At 43.9% G+C, this 15,382-nt stretch overlaps 1 protein-coding gene across 1 annotated transcript in view; it reads left to right on the top strand.

Moving 5' to 3' along the window:
* The window catches only part of BBS9 (Bardet-Biedl syndrome 9), a 240,197-nt gene extending 237,271 nt beyond the window's left edge, over positions 1-2,926 (top strand). The window contains exon 20 of the mRNA XM_065399981.1: positions 2,720-2,926. Within this exon, the coding sequence (XP_065256053.1) occupies positions 2,720-2,926 (207 nt within the window). The remainder of the gene's footprint in view (positions 1-2,719) is intronic.
* Positions 2,927-15,382: the final 12,456 nt, after the last annotated feature.

The raw sequence follows: 15,382 nt of genomic DNA, 5'->3' as shown, positions 1-15,382 counted from the left end.
AAACCAGCACCTTGATTTCTCAAACCGAAATGTATTGATGTTAGTGCTTATCCCAGAGTACTGATCTGAAACACCACGTAGTAAGTGGGACACTTCATTTTGCACTAGCTTTAGTTTTCAAGTGGTCTCAAAATGTAACTCATTACAATAGTGGTAATCTTGAAGACAAAGCAATAGATAACTGTGGCAAGATCTGTCTCTGAAAGGAAAAAAAAAACCACCCTGTTCATTAAGTGCAAATAAAAGAAAGTGATCTTGTCCATGGCTACTATCTGGGCATCAATGGGCAACTATTTGGGATCTAATAAGATACCCAAATTGTGCACCTGTTACAAATGGCTGTCACTCTCTCACTTATGGGTGTTGATAGATTTGTCATCTCTTCCAGCGGCTTCCTCCAACCCACCAACATTAGTTGCATCTAATCTAGGCTAAGTCATAGCCCTCATCCAAGCCCCAAGCTCATATGGACTCCGAGTTATTCATTACACAACACTAGCCTGGTACGATATGATAGCGGCATAGTGCTGGGTGTCATAGAAAATACATCTCAGCTCATCTTTCCTCACTTTCCCCTTTCACCAGTCTCAAAAACAATTGAACAGGAACAGTGAAAAACAGATCCCTTTAGTGCCCCCATGAGAGGGTTCTTGAGGCAAAGGAACAATTGCCTACAGTTGTCCTCTCTGAAAAATTAAAAACAGAGCCACTCTGGATTAGTGGGTGAAGTGGTCAAATGTGCATAACAGTGCTGCATTTATCTCAGTTTCTTACAGTGCTGCATTTATCTCATTGCTGTCACCTGTGTGTGTGTGTGTGTGTGTATGTATAAAATAGCATAAGGTAAAGGAGACTCAACCATGAGATTTAGGTAAAGGAACTGGATGTGACCCTGTTCATACTATATGATTAATGTCTACAATGCTGTTGCTTTCCTGTAACCAATTTTAGAGCCTATCGGGGCAGTTCTCACCATTTGGGATTAATTTCACTCTAGTTTTTATGAGCTGAGCTTTTTCCCTTAGTGTAGCTAACTGGGTGTCTGCATCATTACTTGGCTTTAGTTAATATAGTGTTTGGACTTGAATGTCCTTGGGGTTCTCCATTTTATTTGGAAACGTACACTTTAAAATCTAGAACAAAAGCAACCAACACTTTTTGTTTGAAATAATTTATATTTATTGTTTCCTAAAATTCACTATATCATCAGTTCCATGTTCACCTGAAAACATCTAGGGAACACCCCCATCTGTACTGCCAGTGTTTTCCTTCACCAAAGGCTAACAGCTGGTTGGGTTTGTTTCCAGGCTGAAGATACATTGTATAGTGTTTTTCCTTTTCACATAGTGTACTTTAATAGGTTGAGCTATCCTAGCTTTCCTTTGTAAATTAATTATGTTTTAATACTAATTATACTTTGCACTTCTATAGGGCCTTTCATGAAAACATCACAAAGCACTTTACAAAATTAAGTCTCACAACATCCCTGTTAAGTAGGTATCTTCTCTTTGCAGATGAGTAAACATAGGAAGAAAGAGGTTAAGGGCCTGATTTTGAAGAAGTGCTGTGCATTGATTTAAATGGCGGCTGCAGATGGTCACCACCTCTGAAAAGCAACCCTTTGTAGGCAATATGTAATGTCGGTAGCTGAGATTAAAATGTGTCTTGGAAGTTGTGGCTCAAACCCCACTTTTAGCCACCAGACAATGCTTATTTCCTTTAAATTCAATCTATATATAGCATGGAAAATCTGTTTCTGGTGCATAAAATTACATTGAAATGATAGGAAATTATCTTGAAGAAAGCGATAGTAAGTTGCATAGATAGAGCCCTTAGGATTCTACACCTTTGTAATCTATATTTCAAACAAATATTAGTTATTTTTCTCACATTTCTGCAAGGTAATGCCATGCATACATTTGTAGAAAATGGACAGTAGTGTCTGTAATGACAAAACACATCTAATATTAGTAAAATTCCATTTACTAGTTTCAAGTTTTCCTCTCAGGTTCTGCTTCTAGTTTTTTCCAGTGAGTACTGAAGAGGATAAAAATATCATTGCAGTTTACAGGAAAAGGAGCTGATATTTAAAGCGAGCATACACCTAATTTTCTTTTCAAGGTCTGTGTAGTCCAGTATTTTACGCTGGTGTTAAAAATGACATCACCCAACCAATCACATGCCAGAGCATCTACATTATTGGTATAATGCTGAACAAGCCCATACTATGCATACAACCCCACCTAATAAAATAAAAATGTGGCAATTTTTTCCATATAGAAATAACTGACATATTAAATTACAGTTTTCAAAGAAATAAAATAAATGTAATACTTTTGATTATGAGCCCTACAAGGATGTTGGTCAAACAGTGATTAACATCATGTGTGGTATAATCCTCAATGTTTACAGTTGGTTAGGGACTATTGTATTACATTAGATTATGGGAATCAACCTGGGGAGTGTCTTATTGTAGAATATGCATTAAACAGAATCCTCTCTACACCGACCGAATTTATTGATTAATCCCATTGCCACATGGATTTTAAATTACCTGGACAAATGATAACTTATTTAATACTTTCTGTGACTTGTGTTTATGGAAGACAAAGTTCATCAGGTCCTTCTAAAGAAAAACAAGAATGTGCCAAATGTAATTTTAGTGTGGAGTGTTAAGAATGGTAAAATTATATCTAACAAAAGTTTGTGATTTTTGCAGATAATAGCTCTAGCAGATGCGGCAGAGGAAAACCAAGCCAATATGTTCCAGGCATTCACAAAGTTGAAAAGTGCCACCCAGCTGGTGATTATGCTGATTAGTCTGTGGCAGAAACTCAGTACTGACCAAGTTGCTATTCTGGAAGCTACGTTTTTGCCATTAATGCAGGATACCCAAGAGCTGGTAAGGATCTGTGAGATTTACTGAAAATCTGGAATTGTGGAAAAGTACGAACTGATCAATTAACTTGGTTTTCCCAATGTGTTCTGCAAATGGCCATTCCTTTTAATGGAATGTAATATTTCCCTTCCCACTATACTGTATTGAAAAAACTTTATTTAGAAGGGTTGTTTTAAGATTTGGTTGAGTCTACTTTAAATCCATTCTTCCTCATCAGCTGTGGTGAAGCCTTCGATTTGTACATCTCAAGGTTTTATGCTACCAATTAACTTTCAAGTTGACCAGTCCTTGCTTGTCAATCCAAATGGAAATACTTAATAAATCTAAGCTGTATATACATCTGTCATAACTATAAAGGGAAGGGTGACAGCTCTCCTGTGTACAGTGCTATGGAATCCCTCCTAGCCAGAGACTCCAAATCCTTTTACCTGTAAAGGGTTAAGAAGCTCGGGTAACCTGGCTGACACCTGACCCCAAGGACCAATAAGGGGACAAGATACTTTCAAATCTTGGGGGGGGGGGAAAGGCTTTTGTGTGTGTCCTTTGTTTAAGGGGTTGTTCGCTCTTGGGACTGAGAGGGACCAGACATCAATCCAGGTTCTCCCCATCTTTCTAAACAAGTCTCTCTTATTTCAAAATTGTAAGTAAAAGCCAGGCAAGGCGTCTTAGATTTACTTTGTTTTCTCAACTTGTAAATGTACCTTTTACTAGAGTGCTTATCTTTGTTTGCTACACTTTGAACCTAAGACAGAGGGGAGTCCTCTGAGCTCTTTAAGTTTGATTACCCTGTAAAGTTATTTTCCATACTGATTTTACAGAGATGATTTTTACCTTTTTCTTTAATTAAAAGCCTTCTTTTTAAGAACCTGATTGATTTCTCCTTGTTTTAAGATCCAAAGGGGGTTTGGATCTGTATTCACCAGGAGTTGGTGAAAGGAAAGAGGGGGGAAGGGTCAATTTCTCCTTATTTAAGATCCAAGGAGTTTGGATCTGTATTCACCAGGGAATTGGTGAAAGGTTTCTCAAGGCTTCCCAGGGAGGGAATTCTTAAGATGGTGGCAGCGGACCAGAGCTAAGCTGGTAGATAAGCTTAGAAGTTTTCATGCAGGCCCCTACATTTGTACCCTAAAGTTCAAAGTGGGGATACAGCCTTGACATGGTGGCACAGCGGTGGGATCGTTTTAAACCCAAAAGCCAGTAAGAGATTTTTTTTTCCTTCTAGCTGCTTGGAGAGCAGAGCTGAAGGTAGATGCATATCTTATCTCTCCTTGCCTGAAGGCAGAGGTGTTAAGTTTTTTTAACAAGGTCCTTTGTTAAGAGAACGGTTCAATAAGTGAGCAAACTTTGATCTAGTAAAGGTAATTTACAAGCTGAATTGTTTTTTTTTCTTTATACATCCTCGGGAGTAGCTTGTTAGAAAGTCTCTGTTAACTCAGCAGCACTCAGCAGGAGCCTAAGCTAAATACATCCCAGTTTCAGTCAACTGCAGAGGGTGTGACCCAGCACAAGAAAACAGGAAAATGACTACCAAAGAAGCAGCTAACAAAATAGAACTGGCCAAACTAGAAGCAGAAGAAAATGAAAGAAAACATCAAAGACTGCTTGAAATTAAAAAACTCGAGGAAAAAGCCAAACAGGAGGCCCATGAAAGAGAGGAAAAAGCCAAACAGGAGGCCCATGAAAGAGAAGAAAAAGCCAAACAGGAGGCCCATAAAAGAGAGATGGAACTGGAAGCAGCAAGGACTAGGCAGGGTGCATCAGACCATCCTAACAACTGCTCTCCAGGTACCACTTCCCATCCCAGGAAATTCCCCACCTACAAGGCAGGCGATGATACTGAGGCCTTCTTAGAAAATTTTAAAAGGGCCTGCCTTGGATACGACATCCCTCCAACCCAGTACATGGTAGAGCTGAGGCCGCAGCTCAGTGGACCCTTAGCAGAGGTGGCGGCTGAAATGCCTAAGGAACACATGAACAGTTATGAACTTTTTAAAAACAAGGCCAGAATCAGAATGGGGCTAACACCTGAGCATGCCCGTCGGCGGTTCAGAGCCCTAAGGTGGAAACCTGATGTGTCATTTACCCGACATGCCTACCACATTGGGAAAAATTGGGATGCCTGGATATCAGGAGCAAATGTTAAATCTACGGAAGAGTTGCCCTTTCTATTGCAAATGGAGCAGTTTTTAGAGGGTGTTCCTGAGGAAATAGAAAGGTACATCCTAGATGGGAAGCCCAAAACTGTAACCGAGGCGGGGGAGATTGGAGCCAAATGGGTGGAGGTGACAGAAAAGAAAAAAGCTAGTAGCAGTTGGAGCGAATATCAGAAGGGGCAAGCCGAAACAAAACCTTACCACCGGGGACAACCCAAGGCCCCACCCACATCCCAAGGGAAACCCCAGACGCCTTCTCACCCCACCACACCAGTCTCCAGCAACCAACATCGCCCCGGTGATACCTTAGCAGGGCGATGTTTTAAATGTAATGAACTGGGGCATATAAAGGCTCACTGCCCCAAGAACCCCAACCGATTACAGTTCATTACACCCCAATCACACCAAAGAACCCCAGACCCAGATGCCTCTCTCATACCCTCGGAGCGAAGGGAAACCTTGAGAGTGGGCGGAAAGAAGGTTATCGCTTGGAGGGACACTGGGGCACAAGTGTCAACTATCCACCAATCCCTAGTGGACCCCAAACTCATCAACCCTGAGGCTACAGTGACAATTCAACCCTTCGTGTCACAGTCTGTAACCTTGCCTACAGCCCCAGTTGCATGTCCAGTACAAGGGCTGGTCAGGAATGTGGACTTTTGCAGTCTATGACAATTATCCCATTCCCATGCTGCTGGGGGAAGACTTGGCCAACCATGTGAAGCTAGCCAAGAGGGTGGGAATAGTCACCCGCAGCCAGGCTAAGCAAGCTTTCACCCCCATCCCTGTTCCTGAGCCGTCCACCAGGGCCCCGTCTGTGTTACCGGAGACCCAAACACAGGTGGTGGAACCGGATCCCCTGCCAACGACTGCAACAGCCGTAGTGGATCCAATCCCAGAGACCCAGCCAAAGCCAGTCCCAGAACCGGAACTGGCAACGCAACCAGCACCAGAACCATTGCCAGCACTGAGTCCAGCGCTTGCAACCCCGTCTACAACTCCAATGCCAGAGGGCACCAGCGAGCCTAAACTGGCGGAAGCAGCAGATAACCCTACCCAAGAGGCTCAGCCAGAGCCTGAAATACCACATAGTGCACCAGCGGACAGCGGTTCACAGTCAATGGAAAAAGCCCCAGCACCTGCATCGCTTCCAGAGGGACCAAGCCCCAGTCCACAGTCCAAGGAGGAACTGATGTCTCCAGCATCAAGGGAACAGTTCCAGGCCGAGCAGGAAGCAGATGACAGCCTTCAAAAAGCTTGGGCGGCGGCACGGAGCACCCCACCGCCTCTCAGCTCTTCTAACCGATCCCGGTTTGTTGTAGAACAAGGACTTTTATACAAGGAGACTCTTTCTGGTGGGCACCAGGAAGACTGGCATCCTCAAAGACAGCTGGTAGTTCCCACTAAGTATCGGGTAAAGCTCTTGAGCTTAGCCCATGATCATCCCAGTGGCCATTCTGAGGTGAACAGAACCAAAGACCGGTTGGGGAAGTCCTTCCACTGGGAGGGAATGGGCAAGGACGTTGCTAATTATGTCTGGTCTTGTGAGGTGTGCCAACGAGTGGGAAAGCCCCAAGACCAGGTTAAAGCCCCTCTCCAGCCACTACCCATAATTGAGGTCCCATTTCAGCGAGTAGCTGTGGATATTCTGGGTCCTTTCCCAAAGAAGACACCCAGGGGAAAGCAGTACGTACTGACTTTCATGGATTTTGCTGTACCCTTAAGCAACACCAAGGCTAAAAGTGTGTGCCAGGCATTAGCAGACATTTTTGCCAGGGTAGGTTGGCCCTCCGACATCCTTACAGATTCGGGAACTAATTTCCTGGCAGGGAACATGGAAAACCTGTGGGAAGCTCATGGGGTGAATCACTTGGTTGCCACCCCTCATCACCATCAAACCAATGGTCTGGTGGAGAGGTTTAATGGAACTTTGGGGGCCATGATACGTAAATTCGTAAATGAACACTCCAATGATTGGGACCTAGTGTTGCAGCAGTTGCTTTTTGCCTACAGGGCTGTACCACATCCCAGTTTAGGGTTTTCACCATTTGAACTTGTGTATGGCCGCGAGGTTAAGGGGCCAATACAGTTGGTGAAGCAGCAATGGGAGGGGTTTACGCCTTCTCCAGGAACTAACATTCTAGACTTTGTAAGCAACCTATAAATCTAAGCTGTATATACATCTGTTTAAATGCTGATAGCAATTGTGATAATAGTTTTGTAGTTTGTTGTCGCTTGAATGAGTTGTAATAGGCTTATCTACATTGTGGATTTGCTGCAGTTATAGTCATCACTGTTTAGCCACCAGTGTAGCTGCACTGGAGCAAACCCCTACTGTAAACAGGCAAAGTTGCTGTATATTATGATTTACCCTGGTTTTAAGCTTGGGGTAAGCACCACTTGTGCAAATAGCAGCTTTTTTAGACTGCATCAGCTACATCATTGGCTGTTACTAAGGCAAATCCTCAGCCTAAACAAGGCCCTAGATTAAAATAGCACCTCCTTAAAAACACACTTGGGAAATGGCATCTTGTTTTAAAAGACCTACTAAAAATCATGTTTGAAAATATTGACTATATAGACCATATTGCTTGCATAGTGTAGTCTATATTTCTGTTAATTTTTTCTTTGAGCCTTTGCCTGAAAACAATCTTTGTAGTAACTTCCACAGCAGTCAATTATGACATCACAGACAGGATTTAGGATTACGATTTCATGTGGAGAATAAACAGGAGAAGGTGAACTCTTGAAAAGAACGTCATAAAGAAAGCCTTATTAGTGACAAATGGAGAAGAAGAGCAGATGAATTTTCAAGGAACAAAGATTCTGTTAATGGTAATATTCAATATCTTATTAATAAAGCACAGGAAAAATATTTCCTCTTACAAGCTAATAATTATAAGTGCTTTACATTTTCAAAGCCTTTCACCAGTATCTGATTATTCCTCATAGCACCCTAAAAGATAGGTAAATAGATGAAGAGACTGAAAACATAGATGTTAAGTATCTTCTTCAAGGCCACATAGAGCCTTAAACAATTGTGTCTTGAGGCCCATTTGTGATTCATTACTCTGTGTCAGCAACTTTTGTCAGGCTTGACATACTCGCTACACCGCTCACACTGGTGCCATGATATTTATTTAAAAGGTGATGTAATATATTGTTTGAACTCTAATAACACACTGGTCATTAATGCCACTGTGAAATGTTTGTTACTGTTCTACAGGTAAATTATGGATATTCTCTGATAATATGTCCTGTAAAAAGACAAAAGTGGCAAAACCCTCCTGCAATTTTGTAACAGGGTTAGGTGTACTGGGTAGGTTGCTGAGTCAGAGCTGCTTAACTCATTGACACTCAGCACAGATTGGTATGCTGGCGGGCAGTGTTCTGATCCGAGAACCACAGCAGCCGAGCTTTTTGAGGCACTAAGGGTTACAGAGCAGGCAGTGATATAACCCATAGAATCATAGAATATCAGGGTTGGAAGGGACCTCAGGAGGTCATCTAGTCCAACCCCCTGCTCAAAGCAGGACCAATTCCCAACTAAATCATCCCAGCCAGGGCTTTGTCAAGCCGGGCCTTAAAAACCTCCAAGGAAGGAGATTCCACCACCTCCCTAGGTAAAGCATTCCAGTGCTTCACCACCCTCCTAGTGAAATAGTGTTTCCTAATATCCAACCTAGACCTCCCCCACTGCAACTTGAGACCATTGCTCCTTGTTCTGTCATCTGCCACCACTGAGAACAGCCGAGCTCCATCCTCTTTGGAACCCCCCTTCAGGTAGTTGAAGGCTGCTATCAAATCCCCCCTCATTCTTCTCTTCTGGAGACTAAACAATCCCAGTTCCCTCAGCCTCTCCTCATAAGTCATGTGCTCCAGACCCCTAATCATTTTTGTTGCCCTCCGCTGGACTCTTTCCAATATTTCCACATCCTTCTTGTAGTGTGGGGCCCAAAACTGGACACAGTACTCCAGATGAGGCCTCACCAATGTCGCATAAAGGGGAATGATCACGTCCCTCGATCTGCTGGCAATGCCCCTACTTATACAGCCCAAAATGCCGTTAGCCTTCTTGGCAACAAGAGCACACTGTTGACTCATATCCAGCTTCTCGTCCACTGTGACCCCTAGGTCCTTTTCTGCAGAACTGCTACCTAGCCATTCGGTCCCTAGTCTGTAGCAGTGCATAGGATTCTTCCGTCCTAAGTGCAGGACTCTGCACTTGTCCTTGTTGAACTTCATCAGGTTTCTTTTGGCCCAATCCTCCAATTTGTCTAGGTCCCTCTGTATCTGATCCCTACCCTCCAGCGTATCTACCACGCCTCCCAGTTTAGTGTCATCTGCAAACTTGCTGAGAGCGCAGTCCACACCATCCTCCAGATCATTAATAAAGATATTAAACAAAACCGGCCCCAGGACCGACCCCTGGGGCACTCTGCTTGAAACCGGCTGCCAACTAGACATGGAGCCATTGATCACTACCCGTTGAGCCCGACGATCTAGCCAGCTTTCTATCCACCTTACAGTCCATTCATCCAGCCCATACTTCTTTAACTTGGCAGCAAGAATACTGTGGGAGACCGTATCAAAAGCTTTGCTAAAGTCAAGGAATAACACATCCACTGCTTTCCCCTCATCCACAGAGCCAGTTATCTCCTCATAGAAGGCAATTAGGTTAGTCAGGCATGACTTCCCCTTGGTGAATCCATGCTGACTGTTCCTGATCACTTTCCTCTCCTCTAAGTGTTTCATAATTGATTCCTTGAGGACCTGCTCCATGATTTTTCCAGGGACTGAGGTGAGGCTGACTGGCCTGTAGTTCCCCGGATCCTCCTTCTTCCCTTTTTTAAAGATGGGCACTACATTAGCCTTTTTCCAGTCATCCGGGACCTCCCCCGATCGCCATGAGTTTTCAAAGATGATGGCCAATGGCTCCGCAATCACATCCGCCAACTCCTTTAGCACCCTCGGATGCAGCGCATCCGGCCCCATGGATTTGTGCTCATCCAGTTTTTCTAAATAGTCCCGAACCACTTCTTTCTCCACGGAGGGCTGGTCACCTCCTCCCCATACTGTGCTGCCCAGTCCAGCAGTTTGGGAGCTGACCTTGTTTGTGAAGACAGAGGCAAAAAAAGCATTGAGTACATTAGCTTTTTCCACATCCTCTGTCACTAGGTTGCCTCCCTCATTCAGTAAGGGGCCCACACTTTCCTTGACTTTCTTCTTGTTGCTAACATACCTGAAGAAACCCTTCTTGTTACTCTTAACATCTCTTGCTAGCTGTAACTCCAAGTGCGATTTGGCCTTCCTGATTTCACTCCTGCATGCCTGAGCAATATTTTTATACTCCTCCCTGGTCATTTGTCCAATCTTCCACTTCTTGTAAGCTTCTTTTTTGCATTTAAGGTCAGCAAGGATTTCACTGTTAAGCCAAGCTGGTCGCCTGCCATATTTACTATTCTTTCTACACGTCGGGATGGTTTGTTCCTGCAACCACAATAAAGATTCTTTAAAATACAGCCAGCTCTCCTGGACCCCTTTGCCCTTCATGTTATTCTCCCAGGGGATCTTGCCCATCTGTTCCCTGAGGGAGTCAAAGTCTGCTTTTTCTGAAGTCCAGGGTCCGTATTCTGCTGCTCTCCTTTCTTCCTTGTGTCAGGATCCTGAACTCGACCATCTCATGGTCACTGCCTCCCAGGTTCCCATCCACTTTTGCTTCCCCTACTAATTCTTCCCTGTTTGTGAGCAGCAGGTCAAGAAAAGCTCTGCCCCTAGTTGGTTCCTCCAGCACTTGCACCAGGAAATTGTCCCCTACACTTTCCAAAAACTTCCTGGATTGTCTGTGCACCGCTGTATTGCTCTCCCAGCAGATATCAGGGTGATTAAAGTCTCCCATGAGAACCAGGGCCTGCGATCTAGCAACTTCTGTTAGTTGCTGGAAGAACACCTCGTCCACCTCATCCCCCTAGTCTGGTGGTCTATAGCAGACTCCGACCACGACATCACCCTTGTTGCTCACACTTCTCAACTTTATCCAGAGACTCTCAGGTTTTTCTGCAGTTTCATACCAGAGCTCTGAGCAGTCATACTCCTCTCTTACATACAATGCAACTCCCCCACCTTTTCTGCCCTGCCTGTCCTTCCTGAACAGTTTATATCCATCCATGACAGTACTCCAGTCATGTGAGTTATCCCACCAAGTCTCTGTTATTCCAATCGCATCATAGTTCCCTGACTGTGCCAGGACTTCCAGTTCTCCCTGCTTGTTTCCCAGGCTTCTTGCATTTGTGTATAGGCACTTAAGATAACTCATCGATCGTCCCTCTTTCTCAGTATGAGACAGGAGTCCTCCCCTCTTGCGCTCTCCTGCTCTTGCTTCCTCCCAGGATCCCATTTCCCCACTTACCTCAGGGCTTTGGTCTCCTTCCCCCGGTGAACCTAGTTTAAAGCCCTCCTCACTAGGTTAGCCAGCCTGCTGGCGAAGATGCTCTTCCCTCTCTTCGTTAGGTGGAGCCCGTCTCTGCCTAGCACTCCTCCTTCTCGGAACACCATCCCATGGTCGAAGAATCCAAAGCCTTCTCTCCGACACCACCTGCGTAGCCATTCGTTGACTTCCACGATTCGACGGTCTCTACCCAGGCCTTTTCCGTGCACAGGGAGGATGGACGAGAACACCACTTGCACCTCAAACTCCTTTATCTTTCTTCCCAGAGCCACGTAGTCTGCAGTGATCTGCTCAAGGTCATTCTTGGCAGTATCATTGGTTCCCACGTGGAGAAGCAGGAAGGGGTAGCGATCTGAGGGCTTGATGAGTCTCGGCAGTCTCTCCGTCACATCGTGTATCCTAGCTCCTGGCAAGCAGCAGACCTCTCGGTTTTCCCGGTCGGGGCGGCAGATGGATGACTCAGTCCCCCTGAGGAGGGAGTCCCCGACCACCACCACCCTCCTCCTCCTCTTGGGAATGGTGGTCGTGGAACCCCCATCCCTAGGACAGTGCATCTTTTGCCTTCCAATCGGTGGAGTCTCCTTCTGCTCCCTTCCTTCAGATGTGTCATCTATTCCACTCTCCGCATTAGTACCTGTAGAGAGAACATGGAAACGATTGCTCACCTGTATCTCCATTGCTGGTACATGGATGCCCCTCTTTCTCCTTCTGGAGGTCACATGCTGCCAAACTTCTTCACCATCCTTCTGTCCCTGCTGCGGCTGCTCTGAATCTTCAGAACATTGTGGCCGTAGAAGCATCTCCTGATGTCTGTCCAGGAAATCTTCATTTTCCCTTATGCAACGCAGAGTCGATACTCGTTTCTCCAGACCTCGAACCTTCTCTTCCAATATGGAGACCAGCTTGCACTTTGTACAGACAAAGTCGCTTCTGTCCTGTGGAAGAAAGACAAACATGGCACAACCTGTGCAGGTTACAACAGCTGATCGCTCACCTTCCATATCACCTTCCTCTTCAGAGCTTCCTCAGCTGTTGCAGGAACTACTCAGAGAAACCTGCAGATGAAAGCCTCAGTGAGCTCTCCCCCAGGCGAACTCCCAGGCAAACTCCCTCTGTTAGCCTCTGCTGTTCACCGCTCAGCTGGTTCGCTGCTGACTGCCCTTATATACCAGTCAGGCCCACTCAAGGCCCACCTGGAACAAAGCACTCCCAATTCACACTTTTCAAACAAACAAGCAAGCAATCAAGCACACGGTCAAACTGACAAACTGTCCCAGCAACAGACACTCAGATACTCACCAACACAGCCCCCCAATGCAGCACTTAGCGTACCTCCTCTCGGACAGCTCCCAGGCAAACTCCCTCTGTTAGCCTCTGCTGTTCGCCATCACTGTCGTGTTCTGGATTGCACCCGAGAATGTGACAATATTATCCTGTGTTTTATTAATAATAAAAATATATGGCACAATTTGTTTATATAATAGATATGAGTTACAAGACACAATCTTATTGAACAGTAAAATTCTCACATCCAGTCCATACTGTGAATATATCATCCGTGTGCAGATCTCTACCGTATTCTGTACTTGTTTAATGTGTATAACTATCTGAGTGTTCTATGGTGGTGTGTAAACATACAGACCATGCACTAGAGAAACACATTGCCATTAAGAAATCCTTCCTACAGTTTGAAGAGAAGTTTGACACACATCTCTTTTTGAAATGCACACAGTATTGTACAACTCCTGTCAGAATTGAATGAGGAAATATATGTAATGAAAACAAAATGGAAAACTAAAAAAAAAAAAAAAAATCTAAAAATCCATTTTAATATTCAATTGCATACTCTTAATTCACAATCACGTTATAAATAGCTGTGCTGATCTATTACAATGTAAACTGAATCCAGGTTTCATTACATATCCAAAATTTTGGGCTGGTCAGTAGCCATTTTAGCAAGCTTGGGCTAAGTTCCAAATGCACCTAGGAATACCCATTGTTTCAACTAGAAAACAAGTGAAACATGGTGTTTCACATGGTTTTTACCCCAAACCTGGGGAAACAGTGGGTATTTGGGCTTTGGTGTTTGGGCTTACTGAAATCTGAAACTTAAAGTGAAAAAGTCAGGGGTGTAAATTCACATGAACTAAATCAGCAAAAGGTTCATTTGAGTCCCCTGAAAGTGGAAACTATCAGGTTTTGCATGGCTCACTTTTATTGTTCCATTAGGGCTTATACTACTGTATTGCTTTGACAGATTTTCTGGTACAACATGGGAAAATCTGTTACATATCTTAAAATAAAAGATACCACTTTCATATCTATCTCGATGTGGGTTTGATATAGTAGTTCACAATTTTCCATGTTAAGATGCAAGACCTCACATATAAATGTTGTGGGGATGTGAATCCTGCAGAGAGGCTGGGATGACAAATGTAAACCTGAAATAATGGGTTGGAAATTTAAAAGAAGCCTTTACCCAACTATTGAAATACATCCCATATTGTAGTTATTATGGTACCGCAAAAATCTGAATGTAATTTAAAGAGAAGTTTAGATGGGGGGAGGGAAGCTTCTGACATACCAATGGTATTTACAGACAGAAGCTCCCAGCTAGTGTTCAGGTTTCCCCACAAGCAGTTGAGTGGAATGTGGTGAAAGAAAGTACTCTGAAGAATTTTTATTTACTCTTCAAACAATTCTGCACAATGGTTTGTTGTATTTTTATTTGGGTGGAATGTGTTAGAAGATAGTTTGGATACAATATACCTCTCTAGAATATTTTCTGCTTCATGAACATTAAACTCAGAAAGTGCTTTTTTAATAAAAGGAAAATGTTTAGAACATACTGTTACTGTAAAAAAAAAAAAAAAGTTCTTCTAACCATAACGTCAACATTATTCTCATACATGCCATTCCATTTAGAAGAGATTGCTTCTTGTTTTCTGGACCTGCCAGGCACTTCATTTAGACACTTAGCATAAAAGTAATTCAGTGTTTTGAGTTCCCATTGGTAGTAAATAGCTTCTCAGACTAGTAAACAGTTCCTGCTGTAGACTATATCATGGTTTACATACTCTTAATGAAGTAAAGTCTGGTTTTGCCACCTACAAAGATATGTCAAAATAAAAAGAATAGTGCATTCTTTCAAAATAAATGTCCTGAAAACAAAGGTTGTGCTTTTTTCTTGTGTTTTGGTAACCAGAGGGTCATAGAATCATAGAATATCATGGCTGGAAGGGACCTCAGGAGGTCATCTAGTCCAACCCCCTGCTCAAAGCAGGACCAATCCCCAACTAAATCATCCCAGCCAGGGCTTTGTCAAGCCTGACCTTAAAAATCTCTAAGGAAGGAGATTCCACCACCTCCCTAGGTAATCCATTCCAGTGCTTCAAACGTTTTTCCTAATATCCAACCTAAACCTCCCCCACTGCAACTTGAGACCATTACTCCTTGTTCTGTCATCTGGTACCACCGAAAACAGTCTAGATCCATCCTCTTTGGAACCCCCTTTCAGGTAGTTGAAAGCAGCTATCAAATCCCCCCTCATTCTTCTGCAGACTAAACAGTCCCAGTTTCCTCAGCCTCTCCTCATAAGTCATGCGCTCCAGCCCCCTAATCATTTTTGTTGCCCTCCACTGGACTCTTTCCAATTTTTCCACATCTTTCTTGTAGTGTGGGGCCCAAAACTGGACACAGTACTCCAGATGAAGCCTCACCAATGTCGAATAGTGGGGAATGATCACGTCCCTCGATCTGCTGGCAATGCCCTACTTATACAGCCCAAAATGCCGTTAGCCTTCTTGGCAACAAGGGCACACTGTTGACTCATATCCAGCTTCTCGTCCACTGTAACCCCTAGGTCCTTTTCTGCAGAACTGC

The sequence above is a fragment of the Emys orbicularis genome, chromosome 2, assembly GCF_028017835.1.
Source record: "Emys orbicularis isolate rEmyOrb1 chromosome 2, rEmyOrb1.hap1, whole genome shotgun sequence".
In the NCBI taxonomy this organism is placed as follows: domain Eukaryota; kingdom Metazoa; phylum Chordata; order Testudines; family Emydidae; genus Emys; species Emys orbicularis.
This window is presented reverse-complemented; position numbering and strand designations above follow the sequence as displayed.